We start from the raw sequence: 16,239 nt of genomic DNA, 5'->3' as shown, positions 1-16,239 counted from the left end.
TTAGTATTTGTGAAAGGAATGACAGTTACCAGATTGCTCCACAGACCAAAAAAAAAAAAAAAAAAAACAGCTAAAATTGTTACAACCTAGATTCTATCAGTGTTTAACATAATTACAGGTCGCTCTAGACTCATGCCATGGTTATTAGCGACAACACAGCAGAGGAAAACTCAAGCTTTACATTAGTTCAGAAGGAAGCCCTGTCCCCAGATGATTCCCAATGTAGACAGGGCATTGTTGTTTGCCAAAGCAGTTTTCTGTCTCCTGATTCAAAGCTTCTTAAGGATTAGATTGCTGCAAGAAGCTTGATTGCCAGTGCAGAAGGAATAAAGTTTGCCCTGCATGCATCTCCCTGTTAAATCCTGCCTGACAGCCAGCCAGGAGTACAAAACAGAGGATCGCCCAGGGATTCACAGAATAACATCCCGGTACAAAAGGGCCAGTTTTGCTCCCTATTTTAAGTCTCAAGCATGTGCATTCCTCTCTCCATTTTTGGAAATAATGGATTAAAATGAACTAACACCAGCTGGGCAGCCTTTACATGTCTGCTTCAGGAGCCACAGTGGCAATGCTTACTGAGCAATAACGGCAAGCAACAGATAATTTGATCCGGGGCCTTTAGGCATGTCCTGGTGCCAAGTGGCACCTCTAAAAATGTGACAGTTCAAATTTAAGTTAGACCCTTCCCTTTCCAGGCAGAGGCTGCCATAGTTAACCCACAGTCGGACGTGGAGGCAAACTGCTGGTAATCAACCGGCCAAGGGGGCTGCACGCTGGCAGATGCTCCTCATTTCTCCTTGCTCCCTCCAGCTTGGGCAGGGCTGGTGGGGAGAAAGCAGGACATCAACCCCCAGCCAAAACCGCACAGAAACGGGCAAAACATCTCCCTGGCACCTGCTGCCTTTGCTGCCTGCTGCGAGCTGCTGTCCAGATGATGAGCGAGGATGAGGAAGCGGTGCCTGCGTGGGCAGGCTGCCCAGCTCCCGCGCGCGGCTCAGGAGGTGGCATCTGGCTCGCAGCTCTCCCACTGCCAAAGCCCATTTTCCTTGAACAAGGTTAAGTGGTTTCAGCATTTCAGAATCCTTCGTTCCATCTCTCTCGGCTGCAGTCACGTTTGCTGGCACCTTTCTGCCACTTTGGCACCACGTCGGGCAGTTTTCAGCTCTGCCACCTGTGAGCCCTGGGGCTGCAGCAGGGGCAAGAGGCCAGCACCTGGGGGGCAGTGTGTGGCTCCCAGCAGCCCTAGCCCCTCATTCGTGCCTCCTGGTGCTTATTTGCAGCCCCCAGACCTCAAGCAAACAGACCTCAAGTCAGCACCCAGAGCCAGATGGGCTTTAGCTTTATGCTTAGCAGGAGAAAAGCAAGCAGGCCCCCTCTGGCACCATCCAGAACACAGGACCACGCTCTACATCAGTGCTCCGGGCATGTCCAGGCCAGTGGGAACAAAGTGCTGGGGTCCTGCCCTGACCCCCGGCCAACCCCATGTCGTGCTCAGCGCCCAGCCTCAGCCACTGCAGCCAGAGCAGCACCTGCTGCTGCAGGCAGACGGGACGGGAGCCTCCAGGCTCTGCTCAAGCAGCATCTCCTCCTCCAGCTACAGCAGCCTCATAGATTTCATCTCTGCACACACAAATATCTAAATATATACCTAAACGTATATATTTTTAGATATATGACATACATCTCGTAGCCTGAGCTGGGTCTGCAGGGTACAAGTGGGTCTTGCTGCCATTTTCTTTATGAGTTGTAGATGACAAAACAGAAGAGAGAAAGTGCCCACGTTGGAGCTCAGCCGACAGCTGGAAGGAATCTCACAGCGTGACACTACTGAGCAGTGAAGGGCCCTGCAAAGCCTCCACTGTGCTGGCTGCTCACGAGTGGCCCTGGGTGCCCCGCACTGCCCTGCAAGCACCGGGTGGCAGCAGGGGGACCGCTGGTGGCAGCAGCTCTGCTGCTTTACCTGCCTGCTGAATTCTGGCACAGGAGAGCGCATACAGAAGAGCACATTCCTGTGCTGGGATGAAAAGGTTTTCCCTCATTTATTAACAGACTTTTAAGAAGATAAAGACCACAACGTAAAAAGGAGCTGGGTGTCAAGGGCAGAAGGCTGGGCTATGCTTCTCCCAGCAGCCAGGGGATGTTCCTGCTCCCCTGCCCGAGCACAGAGCACCAGGACAGGAAGGTGCTGGGGGACCCCTGGGCTGGGCCACCCGACACAGTCAGAGCAGGCAGAGAAGCTTCCCAGTGCCCCTTGGCCCCGACACCAAGACCCTCGGGCAGGCGAAGCAGAGGGGGACCATTTGCACTGTTTTTTAGCCACATAAATTCAGTTCTATTTCAATGACAAGCATCAGAGCCCAGGCTCCGGAGGCAGCGGGTGCCTCCGGGGGTGACTCAGAGCCCCCGGGGCCTCCTGCACTCACACACCCCCAGCCCCCCCCGGCCCCCCAGCCTCCTCGGCATCCTCCCAGCAGCACAGGAAGCCCGGTGGGTGAGCAGAGACCTCCCCGTGCAAGGGAGGAAGACCTCGCCCCCTCTTCGTCACCACGGGCTTAATTGCAGCATGCTGCAGAGAAATTGCACGCTGCAAAGCCTGTCACAGCACTGCCAGGGCTCGGGCCGGGGGCACGTCTGCCACTGGGGCTGGGAATAATGCTGCGGGCTGCCCCGAGGCCAGTGTGGTCAGATGGGCACAGCGGCTGCTCCAGACCCTCCTCCGCATACAGAAGTGCCACGGAGCAGCAGTCCTGAGGACCAGAGCATTTGGGGACGCACCCGTCTCCCTTAGGTTAGCATCTCTACCGCATCTCCTTTTCCCCTCCACTAACTGATTTGTAAGGTTCAATAGCTACCAATGGGCTGCAATTAGCAGCAGTCCCTGGGGAGCTGAGAGCCTTCCGTGAGAAAAGCAATAGCCATATGTATGCAAAGTGCTGGGGGGGGGATTTAAAAAACAACACTGAGTACCTTGACTAATTGTCTGTCGGGAAGTGGAAATAAAAGTGGGCTTTTCAAAGCTCACACGAGTCGCACTGTGCAGCCCAGGAGAGCAATGAGCACCACGTCCCAGCAGGGCAGTGCAGCCTCTGGCAGAGTTTCTGCATGAGGGGAGCCGAGCTAATGGCCACTGCAAGAGATGTTGTAAGAGAAGGGCTTGCTACTCATGGGATTAATGCCCTGCATGCTTCAAAGCATGCTCCTGACCACCCTTAACCAAGAAGCCTCAGAGCAGTGCTCCCAGCACCCAGCTCCCAGCCCGGAGAACTGGAGGGTGCCAAGCAGGGCAGCTTCCCTGCCCTCAGCCCTGGGAACACCCAGGAGCTGCATTTGCCTCTTCCTTCGTTGATAGCACACTGACACTGCTCTGCTGAGCATCCTCCCTGGAAGCAAGGTGCGCTGTCAGGAAGGCTTCAGCACACTGGAGGGCACTGTGCTGTGCAGCCTGAGGCTGAGGAGCTGCGAGCAAACACGCCCCAAGAAATCTGTGAAATTCAAGCTGGGACTTGACTATGAGCCTCAAGAGATACTAAAGCAAGATGCACCGCAAGAAAGCACGGACTCCCTTACTGTCACCCAGCTATGTGCTCCTTGCTGCCCGTGCAGGTGAGCCCTTGTGAAGCACTCAGAGGTCTGCTTCCAGTCCAGCTCCTGACCCGCATGTGCTGATGCAGAAATGCAGTCTGACCTGAACGACTGTACACATGGAGCAGGCTGGGCACTGGGACAAAGTCACTGCTCTGCTGGAGGCACAGCGAGCAGCCTCCGGAGCAGTTCTGGGGCCGGGGGGCATCAGGCAGCAGCCCACCCAGCACCGCTGCCAGGGTCCCTGATGCTCCGTGATGGAGCTGCCCTGCTGGTTCTTTGGGACCAAAGCCCAGCCAGGATTGCTCCAAACCCAGCAAACTCATACAGAAGGAGAAGTCAGGCAGAAGGGGGAGACAGCAAGCCTGGATTCTGGTTTGGCAGAAAAGCAAGGCAGCTCTGGCAAAGGATCCCAGAACACCTTGACTGACGCTCAGCCTTCTCTGTGCTCCCCCAGACTCTGTCCCACCGGCACGAACAGACTCTGTCTGCCCTGCAGACATCTCCTGTGGGCCAGGGAAGAGCCTCGAGTCCAGGGCCGGGCAGGACATGTCCCAGCTTCAAACACCCCCAGACCCGCAGCACTTGTCCTGCGCCCTGCCCCGGTCTGCCCCTCTCCGCCAGCCGGGCGAGTGGCACTTCCCCAGATCCCAGCACCAGCCCCATTCCGGGCAAGGCGACTGACAACGTGTGTGTAGCCCCCACCTTCAGCTGTGTGCTGCACTTCCTGCTCCCACTGGTTCTATTTTTAAGGGTGAGAGTTCTGGTGCACTGTAGTTTCCCCAATTCAATCTCTTTTCTCCTAGCAGTTCCCCAAATTAGCCAGTTTCCACGGTAAAACACACAAACTGCCAGACAGACCTGAAACGCGCTGGCAGAGCCATGCAGAGAGGTTTGAGTGAGCTCTGCTTTGCTACTCCAGCTCTGTCACTCGCCCCCGAAAGCACTGGGATCCACCAGAAAATTACACCCTTGTGAAAATAAGGATGGGGACTTAAAGTCAGCTGGCTTGGGAGGGGGCGAGGAGGGGGGGCGTTCTGCATTTTTGGTTGTGTTTGCTTTATGTATTTGGTTTAAAGGAACATCACTATTGCTTTCTGAAAGTCACATCTCAACTGGTATTTTCCAGTATTTTTTTTTTTGTCCTTGATGATGCTGCCTTGTGAGTTTTGTGTTTTCTGTCTGAGGGAGTCAGAGCCTGGGAGGCAACACCCACCATGCAAATCACAAGCAAGCACGACATGTGTCTTCAGGTTTTTTCCTGAGAAGACCAACAAACATATGTATCGGCTTAATTAAACCTGCAAGATGATACGGAACAGTCTTGAAAAAGCGACGCCTGCTCTTCCTGATAAGGGCCCCAGGTTGGCACCGGGGAACCTGCACGCGAGCAGCTGAGAGCTGCGGCCACGGGGAACGCTAACGTTGAACAAACACAGGGCAGCGCAGAACCAACACCTAAATAACAATGCGGGGCAGTGATGCCTTCAAAAAAAATTAATGAGCTGAGGAGGAACAAGGACAGGCATATTTCCTGAGGCTAACTCCAGTCTAGTAAGCATCTTTTAACTCCAGCACAGTAAGCACCTTTTAAATGACAGCCAATTCTTCCAGGTATACCACTTATGACAAAAGGAATTGATCAACACATTGAGCCAAGCCTGGCCAGAAGAGAGAGCATTCTTCAGCTCAGGGCAGATTGGCTAAAGTCATCCACGGGAAGATAAATACATCTTTTTAGTGGTCAGTGCTTTGTGCTTGTTAATTAACCCGAAACATAAAACATCACTTCTCCTGGCAGCCCCTCGATGGGAAAGCTGAGGCTGTGACTCCGGGGAGATGGGGTGAGGCTATCGGCTGTTGTCCCAGACTGAAACGTCTCTGGATTCCTGCACATTCTCCCTGAGCTGCTGAGAGCAAGTTACTGGGGGATTTGAAAATATTTTGAGTGTTTCAAAATATCCGGGAGCCCACACAGCTATGATAACAATGAATTAGAGGCGCACGTGAAATAGCGTCACTGAAGTGTCGTCAGCCCAGAAAGCCGGAGGAATGCCTTCTCCAAAGTGCTGTGAAACAAAACGACCCAAACACCACTCGTGGCACCGGGCCGTTACTTACATCAGAGGCAGGGCCTTTATCAGCGCCAGGGCACGAGAAGGTGACGAACTCATGGCACCGCTTGTGCACGACGAAGCAGCAAACTGCAGAGAGAAGACAGGGACAGCATCAGTGGCACGTTGAGATTTTGCACCACATCAATCCAGAACTGAAAAAATAAAAAGCAATTAGGTAGATTTATGAGAAGAGACATCTAGGACTCTAGGCAGTGTTTTGTTTTTTTTTTTAAGATTTAAAATTCCGCTACAGATTTCCTTATCGACTACTGTCAAATGGACCAGGCATTTCAGTAAAACTAAGCAGAAGCAAAATGTTGAACTAACATCAGAGAAGGGCTGGGAACCCTTACATTCACTTTGAGCTCACTGTCACTTGCTGAAAACGCGCTGAGGTCACCCCCATGTATGAGAAGAGGGAGTAACTGGCATACGTGGATATCTGAGCTGAAAAGTTCATGTGTCCAAAAATGGAAGCCTGTACCGACGAGAACAGGTGGGCAATTTTCCTCCCACAGCTCTGCTTTTCTTTAGTAACTCCACAGCCTCCATTTGCCAGACCAGAAGACACGTACTTCTCCCTCTTCTCCCTCCTCACACACGCACGTAGATGACAAAGTCAATCTTCTGGGAGCAGCACAGTAAATTAATCCCAACGTGCCCTCACCCAGACTTTCAAGCATGAGTATCCGGAGCTAAATCCACATCCCTTAAACCAGCAAACCCTGACAGCGCACGCTAATCTGAAGCTGCCGGCAGTGTTTTGCAGTCTGTGCAGCCAACGCTCTGTACTTTAAAGGCTAATTTTCCCCCCAAGCCACGTGCACACCTCATTTGCAGCAACAGGCACCCAGGGGCCACCCGCACCAGCCACTGCCGCGGGCAGCACCGCTCACAGGAGCCGGTCCCTGCCCCGGGGACTGCTGGCTTTCCTAGCAGAGCCGAGCCGAGCCAGGCTGTGCTTTGTGTGAGGAAAACCTGGGCACCGAGCTCAGCTGTGTCTCAGGGCTCTCTTGCTGCTACATCCTTTTCCCAAGGGCTGTAGTTGTGCCAAAAGCAAGAGCAACAACAGACGAGCTGCGCTGGCTGAGGGGGTTCTGAGAAATTGAGCACGAAAAGCAAATTGAGGCACACCTCAACGAAACAGGTCCCAACTGCATCCACATGGGATTGTTCTTAAGGAACAAGGAGAAACCAAGTGCCGTTTCCCATTAAACCCACAATCCCCTTAATGTGTCCTGCTACACGCAGTTTTAAATTCATTTTCCTTTTCACATTTTTCATTACGAAAAGAACAAACACAGAAGGTTGGAGAGGCAGAGCAGCTGCCAGGATCTCTTTCCTCACAGGACCTCTCGCTTGCTTTTCTGAGCAAATAAACATTTCTTGAAAACATTGTTCACCATTTCTGTCATTTGTATACGCAGACAGAAGCATCTGGGAAGCAGGAAGGAAGAAATTAGAACTCTATTAGCAAAGATTTGTCCTGAAGTGTGTGTATAAACTCAATAAGCCTCCCTGACACGCTGGAGCGCGGGCACTGTCGGGAGTTGCACACTGATGCTGCAGGAGGTTCCCAGCAGAGATGGGGTGGTTTGGTTGGGCTGAAGGAGCAAGCTTACCAGGCTGGCCTGCCCAACGCCATTCCTCTGTGCCATATAAAACAGGCTGGTGAATGCAAACCCGACCCTGAAGAGTAGGTAAAAAAAAAGAAAAGCAAACCCTTCAGAGCTCCACCTTCCCCAGCCCCTAAGCAGCTTTTGCACTTTGGGGACAGTGACATTTGTTCCTGCCTGGGGAAAGTTGTTCCTGCCTTCGGGGGTGGCTGTGGAGGAGGAAAAAAGCAGTTGTGTGTGTGCTCGCCCTACCTTCAGGGCTCTGACAGCAGTGCCGTGCGCCCTGCCTGCGGCCAGCCCTGCTCTGCTCTGCAGGGCCCTGGGGAGAAGCAACCTCGCACCTCTTCCACCACGGCGAGCTGCTGGGCATTGCAACAGGCTTTCTTGCCACACTCCTTCCATCGGCTAACCACTCCTTCCTTTTCTCAACTGCCCCACGTAACGCGGTGCACGGTCAGTTTGCTGAGCTAACCCCAGGGTAGCTCTGTGGAAAGCCCTCCTGAGTAACAGGGGCACCACCCCGAGCACAAAGCTCACCCCACCTAACCCAGCACTGCACGCGGTGACAAATTTCCTGCAATTCAGTACCAAGTGCCCTCCCCTGACGCTGCCACCAGCAGCCCCGAGCACACGAGGTACACGGGGACCAAAGCAAGGTTGGCTTCTGCCCCTTGTAAGGGCGGGCTAGAGGAGAACTTCTCCAAATTAGCTATTTCTGTGTATTCTCTGTTTTACTTTTCACACACACCTCCCCTGAGCAGGGAGAGGGCAGGCTGTGGCTTTGACTTCAGTTTATGGAAAGTCAGAAATCTGACCTTTCTATTTTTGCTCTGGCAGAAACCCGTGGTGCTTTGGTTTCGAAGCAACGCTCCCGGAGCCCCTGCGTCAGGCAGACGAGACCAGGGCCCCGCTGCGCCAGCACCTTCACAGAGATGCATCGGGCCCTGGAGCATCGCACAGCCAGGAGGTTCAGCACATCGGTGGAACTGTGGGCTTTGATTGCAGTTGGTTTAAAAACAAAGCATTAAAAAATTCAAGCCTTAAGTACTGCTGTGCATGAAGGATCTGCGGTGGCTTCTCACGCTCTGCTCAGGACATGTTTTGTTTGTCAGGCAGAAGTTAGGCAATAAGGGGAAACAAGGAGGGAATACCAAAGAAGTAAGGGAAAGGAGAACACCGCGAGTGATGGATCCTTACAGACAGCCGGGAGGATGGCCGAAGCAGGAGTGAAGCACACACCAGCCCTGCTCTAGCTATTCGCTCCTGCCTCGACAGAAACCATGAAAACAGCACACGTTCATTTCACCTTTCCACGTGCGTGAGCAGAAGAGGTGAAATACCCATTTCTAGCGGCAAGAGACTAGAAAGCCAATGCCTGAGAAGCTCAGAAGCATGCCAGATTCTCATTACAACCTCCCCTTATTTTTTCAAGGTTTTATTGAGGAGTTTAATAATTAAAGAAGGCATTAAATATACACACCCAGTTAACACCTCCTGCCCTTTGAACAGGGACCTAAAGAATGTATTAGAAATGCCGTATTTTCTCTCCAAGTGGAAAAATGATTGCAGCGTCCCGAAAACATTCCATACTACAGTTCAATTAAGTAAATGATATTCAAAGTCACTGCAGGCCACCTTTGTGGCGACCAAATATTTAGCAAGAGTAGCAGGTTCTTCAGCAATCAATATTAATACAGATTGCAAGGAAAATCCATTTGAGGATGATGAAGTGCAATGCTTGCCTACGCATCCAAAGCAAGTGGCTCTCTGCTGACTGCAGTGGTGTGGGCTTTGCACCCAACGCTTCAAACGAAGCTCTGCAAGCCTTGAAAAAATCCATGCAAACAGTTCGTGCATGCTTAGGTGAATTTAAGTCTCTGCAGAAAACCATCCAAGAGAATTAATCAGGTATAGGAGCTTATGCAGGTAATCCTGCCTTGACTCATGGGCGTGCATCTCACCCGGCAGACACAAGAAGATGTGATAGATCTTCCCTCCCGTGACTCGTGCATGATAGTGTAAAGAGAGCGGGCGCTTCCCCCCTGCGAGCACGGCAGCAGGACCGGCAGCCCCACGGAGCACCGCTGGGGCGGGCACTCCCACGCCGTGCTTGGTTTCATCACATCAGAGTTTTTGCATCTTTGTCAGCGTAGAAACTACAGTACAAGCAGCAGCTTTCCCAGGTTGCTAATTAGACAGTTAATTTGTAAATCTTATTATATGATAATAAAGTTACCAAATCCCACTGGTGAGCTACAAACGTCCTGAGTCATTTATATCCAACAAAATGAAACATTAACCTTTACCATTTGTTGTTGCATAATGCAAGACTGCTCACTGGCCCTAAATTCTTCTTTAGTGCTATCTCTGTTACAGGCATCTGGGGAAACATCACTGTCATGGGGGAAGTGAAGAATTGAAAACCCTACAAACGACGAGAGGCAGAGTCCTGCAGCTCCGACACTCCCCGCAGACCTGCCGGAACGCACACTTTTAACGGCAGCTGCAGCACAGCTCTCAGATCTGGGGCAACTTGCACCAACGCATCCCAGCAAGATCAGGTTTCTCCTTTCCATGTTATCCTGGATACAGTTTGGGAGGAGAATTTCTACCTGAAGCAGCTCTGGCTCCAGCAAGCAGAAACCTGCGGCGCTGCTCAGGCAGGGGCTGCAGGAGCCCGAGCAAACCAGCTGCAGCTCCACCAGAGCTGTGTGCCGGGGCTCAGCAGCACCAGCAAACAGCTGCAGGACAAGGCAGCTCACAGCCGAGCCGTGCATTTGGCTGAAGAAGAAAGGTTTCCAAGAAGGTTGGTTTCCAGAGCTAAGAACTCACAGAATCATTAGGATATTTCCAGACCCTTGGAAAGAGCCTGATTTTGAAGGATGGAAAGAGAGAAAATACTAACGGTGTTGAGGGGAGGTGGGCACGAAAAAGGACAAAACCAGAACAAAGATACTTATAAGCTTCTTTGCCTAAACCACTGCTCAAAAATCCCCAAGAAAACTATAAAGCTGTTTCCTAAACTGATCGCAGAAACTGAGAGCCAGAAAAAAATGAATTAAGAAGCGTTCCAAGAGCACGAGCATTGCACAGCACATGTCCAGCTGCACTTCCAGCATGGGAAGGGACCTCCTGGGGGAAGAGAGGGCTGCTAGCGCAGCTCAGCAGGAGGCAGAACATCCATCAGCTCCAGGATGCTGACAGCCAGCCAAACCGGGAGGCTGAACACAGGGAGACAGGCCAGCAAATTAAAGCTTTATACAACAGCGTGCGGTTGGGAGCAGTTGTAGGTTTGCGTGTTTTGCAACAATGCTGCAAATTATTGCAGCAGACAGAAGCCCCCTGGTAAGTCCTCAGCGATGGCGGGAGGGACAAACCCAGCATTTGATTGCACTATGCAGAAATACTGCCACAAGCTGCTGGGTGGAAGCCCCCTAATTGCTGAGGACTTTCAGCATCACAGACACAAGGCTGGTGACCAAGCTGAGCTACAAATTGAACGCTAATCTTGGAGCTGACTTCAGCACTGCCTCTGCTGTAGTGCCAGGTCTCAACTCTGCACCTGGATCGCAGCAGTGGTCCTCTGGGGTCAGCAGGACAGAGCTTAAAAGGAAACCTCCAGTGAAAGTAAAAAATTAAAAAATAATGATAAAAAAAGAGGCGACAAACCTCGACACTGAACGAAGTGCAATTAGAGGAGAGCGGATGCTTCCACAGCCTCGCAGCAGCTCCAGGAGCAGACAGTCCTGCGTTCAGGTACAGTAACCTCGACGTGTGGGAGAGCTGCTGGGAACAACCAGCCCCAACAGGAGGCACACGGGGAGCACTCTGGCATGTGAAATCACAACCGTGGGGGCTGCTCGATGCGAGGGGGCTGCTCACAGGCACCTGTGCTAGCGAGGAACCAGGCACGCAGCCACCACGCAGCATTTCCTTGCTGAGGTCCCCCCCTGGTCCCCCGGCATGGGGAGCAGCCCCAGCACACGAGGCCAGAGCCCACCCATGGTCACTGTCACCACCACGGCCCTGCAGCCAGGGCAGTCCAGATGCAGCCCTGGCAACCACTAATTCCGCCCCGTTAATGAGCGAGGCAGGTATCCCCGCCTCTGGCTTGCCAGATTTATTTACAGAGAACAGAGAGCTTGTTCGCTCTGTGTCGCCTGCACGCACACCTTCTTTCTCATTCAGAGTATTTGCTTCTGTTTACCAAATGTAAACAAATGCAAAGAATTTCCCCACCATATGCAAGATACCTCACCTCACATGCTCTGTCTCCACTCACATGAGTTTCCAAAAGCAGACAGTTGGGCAGCTTGCCCAAAGACACAACAATGCTGAAAGATTTGCTCTTAGAATACAAAATCCTTCCCAGTCCAACGCCTTCTGCCCAGGACAAGCCCTTCACCGGAGCACCAAGCTCTTTATACTGGCGCTCAGGCTACCGAGGGAGCCAGCCCAGATGCATGTTCCCAGGAATACCAAAGCCTGGAGCAGTCTCTGGGTTCGAGTTTTAGTTGCAACTCCCAGTGCTGGAGCTGGCTGAGCCCGTCCTGGCAGGCAGCACGGCAGCAGCAAGCCCAGGCTCTGGAGCTGTGTCCCCAACCATGGCGCTGCTCCCAGCCCAGCCGTGTGTCCGAGGTGGCAGCAGGTCTGGGACACGTCCAAGCGCTGCAACCTCCTGCCCGTGCCACCACGGCTGTCACAGCGAGAGCTGTCCCTAGGGAGGGACGCTGCCAGGACCACGATGAGGAGCTTTTTTCAGTTTCTGGCTAAGTGCTTCTGTTTCTGAAGGTACTGGCGTATCCAAGAGACTTCAGGCTTCCATCCTCAGCCCCTTTATGACCTTTGGAGAGCTACTTCAGGGCCCTGTTTCTCCAGCCTTCTCTGGCCTGGCTCTGGATCAGCTTTTTGGGGTGCTGGAAGTGTGCTCCATGGGAAGGCTGCCCTGCACCACCCCCGGGCATGCTGCAGGAGCTGGGTGCCCGCAGCTGGAGGGGTGGCAGCAGTGGCATGCCGCATCTCCACGGGGCTTAGGAAAGCCAGGAGAGCCCCAGAGCTGCCTCCAGGCAGCTGCAGCTCCGCCGTGGGCCCCCGGCCGTCTGCAAGGGGCCTTGGCACCAGCCCGCAGCCGAGGGCTGCAGGATGCCAGGAGAGCGCACAAACCTGCGGCGCACCTGGCACGCCAAGCGTGGCTGGCTCGCGATGATAAATCATTTCCTGACCCCTGCACGCTATCAGCTTGGAGCCTGCCACATGAGATTTGATTAGCCTCATCTCCCATACGAAATGCAGTTAGCTGGCAGGAAGGTATCCAGCCCTCCTCAAAAACCCAGACACTGTGACAAATGACTTCCTGCAAGAATGAACCCTGCCTAGCAACTGGATGCCACATAAAGCACCGCTGCCTTTTATTTGATCTCCATTTGATGCTCTAATTTCATTGTATGAACTCCTTGTTCTGACGTTGTGGAGAAGGGGCTAATCAATTTTCTCCAAGCCCTTCACGAAATGCATAATTCAGGGAAGTCACCTCCAATGCTTGCTTCCCTCCGAGTACATTTTCCCCAGAATATGCATTCCCACCAAAGAGAAGCCCTTTGTCATCCTCTGTTGGGCAGAGGAAAGTTCTGAAGGCATCAAGACCCCTATCAGATACAGTATGTCAAATAAGGCAGACAGATGGAGAGTTAACAGAGGGAGAATAAGGATCACCCAAGATTCATCTAAAAATCAAGCTCAGTGAGGAGTTAAAAAACCTCCCCAGAGAGCTGACATCCATAATTTAGCAGATGGTTCTAATATCATGAAACTCAAAGATTATTTTGAGCGTATCTCAGTGCGTAGCTGCTCCCCTGCAACCCCATGGAAACTCTCATTTGGATAATGTTTCCATTAAAATAAATAACAGGAGATCCAGGAAACGGGCTGGAATTCTGATCATCCGAACTGGAGGAAACAAAATAACAAAAAAGATATTTTTAAAGGAGCTTTGCCTTTATCCACCTACGCTGGGCAAACCACGAGGTCAGACGCATTAGCCCGGCTTTGCCTCCATGATGCACGGAAACGCACCGGAGCCAGCAGCAGCCCTCCATGTGCCGTTGCCACGTTAAAAACTAAGACTTGGTACATCAAACAGTCAGCGAAGCATGATAATTGTAAAATAGAGGGAAAGAAGGTTTCCAGGAGGGGAAGTCCTAAATTTCTGACAGCGCTTTACAGCTTTTAATCACTTACAGCACATAAAGAGAAGCTGAGCTAAAATTTGTGCTATTTGGATTTAATCCCCAGCTTTGGTTAAAAGCTTCCTGGAGTCCTCACAATGCAACAAATATCTTTAATTCCCCATCAGACTTCAGCAGTTTTTCCGTTTTACCCAGTAAAAACGGACGTGCCCTGGGGTTTTTGGACTACGGCTCCTTTCTACAAAGCGCTGCCAGGACACGGCTGTGAGAGGCTGGGCTCTGAGGTGCCCGCTGGAGCAGTGCCGTGGTGGGAGGTTTGGGCACTGAGGGGTCGGAGCGGGCACTGCTGGAGCAGCTCCCCGGGGCTGGGGATGCCGCCCGGGGTCAGAGCCGTGCCCTGCCGGGGGGAGGTTGCCCCAGCTGCTCATCCCTTTGCTCACACGGAGCTGGTTTGCAGCCACCCCTTGTGCCCACGGTGAGATCCGCGCGAACTGCAGGGCAAGGCTGCCAAGCTGGTGGCTGTGCCTGAGCATTTTGTATTTTGAGCGATTACTGTCACTTTCCAATTACTTGGTTTTGCATCTAAACCCATGGCACATTTTTGTTTCTTTGCTCCGATACTCCCCTGGTTTGCAGGAGGCACTTCACAAGCCAAACCCTCCCCATGGCACACTCCCACCCTGCCCCTGGAAGGAAGAGCAGAGAATTAAGGGCAGAGAATTCAGTGCAAAGAGCAGGGGGCTCTCACTCACTAGGCTTATGTCTGCCTTCACCATGGCAAAGCAGTCCCAAGGCACGATGAACAACTCCTGTCCCCTGACAGACACGAGGGCTGTTGCTCATTTGTGCCATTTGGCACGAAGGGGGGAGCTGATGGGTGGGCAGAAGTCAGGGGGAGAGGGGAGGAGATGCCACCAACTGCAAGCAAAAGATGAAGGGGGTGAAGGAGATTAGGAGTGGCAAAAGGCATTTGTGTGGTTTCAGTTTCTTACAGAAAAGAAGGGGTTGTTTTTTTCTTAAGAAATGGGTGAAGAAAAGAGCAAGACAGCAGGCGTCTCTTCTGAGAGGTCTCACCGGCTTTATTTCCCTGGAAGACTGTGATTGCCTGAACAGCTACAACGATTTTCAATCCAAGAAAGCAATTCTTATTCAGACCAGTTAATTCTGCACTAATGGCACAAAGAAACCTTCACTACAGATTTGAAGAGGCCCAGCCTTTCAAATTAGTGCTGTGAAAGCTGTCATTCAGTGCCAGGAAGATAAAACTGCATTTCCTGGTATTTCTGAAGTAAAAGCAATATGATACTTATTTATTTTTTTTTTTTAAGCCACACAATCTTCCAGCCATTATGAAAGCAATGGGCACGGCTTTGTTTTGCTCTCCGACAGACAGGGAGCAGGGCCCACGTCACTTCTGTCACTTGCTGCTTGGCAGGGGAAGGTGGGCAGCACTTGCCTGGGCCAGGCTGGGCTGGGGAGGATGCAGGAGCTGCAGGAAGAGCCCAGCCCCAGCACCCACCTCCCGCAGGTGGCCAGCAGCACCGCAAGGCCAGGGCTGAGAGACACTTCCAGAGACACAACGACATTAATTTTACATCAGAGAGCCTCTGCCAAGCTCAGAGAAAAATGGCTCAGAATTTAAATACTTCATCAGCATTTCTCACGTACCAAGCTGTAACAGAGATTCACTTGCAGACTGAATAATTTAGCCCGTACGAGCGCCTGGCCAGCACGGCACGCACAGCAGGCGCTGGCAGCGCAGGGGCTGGCCACGAGCTCCTGGCTCGCCCTGGGCTCCACGGAGCAGCTGCCCAAAGCCCCCCCCTCTGCAGGCATTCATCGCTTCATCTTCCCTTGGGAGCTGGCTGTGACTCCGCTCGCTCTTTGGGCTCCAGCAGTTCCTTCAGGTGTTTCTGACACACGAGGGCTGGCCGAACGCAGCACTTCCCAACACAATTTTGGCCACGAGCTGAACTGGCGGCATCCGCCCAAGGTCCTCGGGAGGTCACCCGGAGGAGAGGTGCCACAGGGGAGGCGGTGTTCAGAGCACGCCCTTCCCCGAAGGACTTAAAGCCCCTGACCTGACCTCCAAGCCCCCAGCCATGCACATTCCTGCAACAACCACAGCAAAACCCGAGGAGCCCTCAGGGAGCACAGGAGAGTGTGAAAGTCAGTGCCCAGCCGCGAGCAGCAGCCTTCAGGTGCTGCAGCCGGAGGTACAGGGGGCACTTCTTGCTCCCAGGGGTAATGGTTTATCAGCAAAACGGAGCGAGTCCAGCACCCGTAGGGCTCAGGGTGCACAAGCACCCACAGCAGCCGTGCTGAAGAGCAAGGCAGAGGAAGGCCATTGCACTGCTCCTTTCCAAAAGAGGCATCTTTAATATTCATCTTTTTTTTTAAAGGGGTTAAATATTTTGAGCCCAGCCATGCACTATGAGAAGGATTTGAGTACGTACGAACAAAACATTCAAAAAAAGTCTGCAGCTTTTATATGAAATACCAGTAATGAATTGACAACACACTCTGCATGACAATGAATGTAATGAAGCCAGGCGGGATGAGGAGCATCAATCATCCACGGCAATATAATAGGTGTGGGCGGGGAAGGGGACGATGACTGCAGTAGAGCTCAGATCGGGGAGAGATCTTTCTTCTCCCACCGCTAGCGACAGAAACACCCCGAGCCAGGCTCTGGCTGCCGGGGATGGGCAGGGGGCTGCTTGGGGGCCGGCTCCAGCT

General features: G+C 52.6%; 1 protein-coding gene across 2 annotated transcripts in view; it reads right to left on the bottom strand.

Annotated features, from left to right (window-relative positions):
- Nucleotides 1–16,239, bottom strand: part of PRKCB (protein kinase C beta) — a 115,509-nt gene that overhangs the window by 63,064 nt on the left and 36,206 nt on the right. For both annotated transcript variants that reach the window (XM_038186961.2, XM_038186960.2), the window contains exon 3: nucleotides 5,704–5,786. In XM_038186961.2, the coding sequence (XP_038042889.1) occupies nucleotides 5,704–5,786 (83 nt within the window). The remainder of the gene's footprint in view (nucleotides 1–5,703; nucleotides 5,787–16,239) is intronic.

Source organism: Anas platyrhynchos, chromosome 15 (assembly GCF_047663525.1).
Source record: "Anas platyrhynchos isolate ZD024472 breed Pekin duck chromosome 15, IASCAAS_PekinDuck_T2T, whole genome shotgun sequence".
Lineage (NCBI taxonomy): Eukaryota > Metazoa > Chordata > Aves > Anseriformes > Anatidae > Anas > Anas platyrhynchos.
Note: the sequence above shows the minus strand (reverse complement) of the source record. Positions and strands in the feature narration are given on the sequence as shown.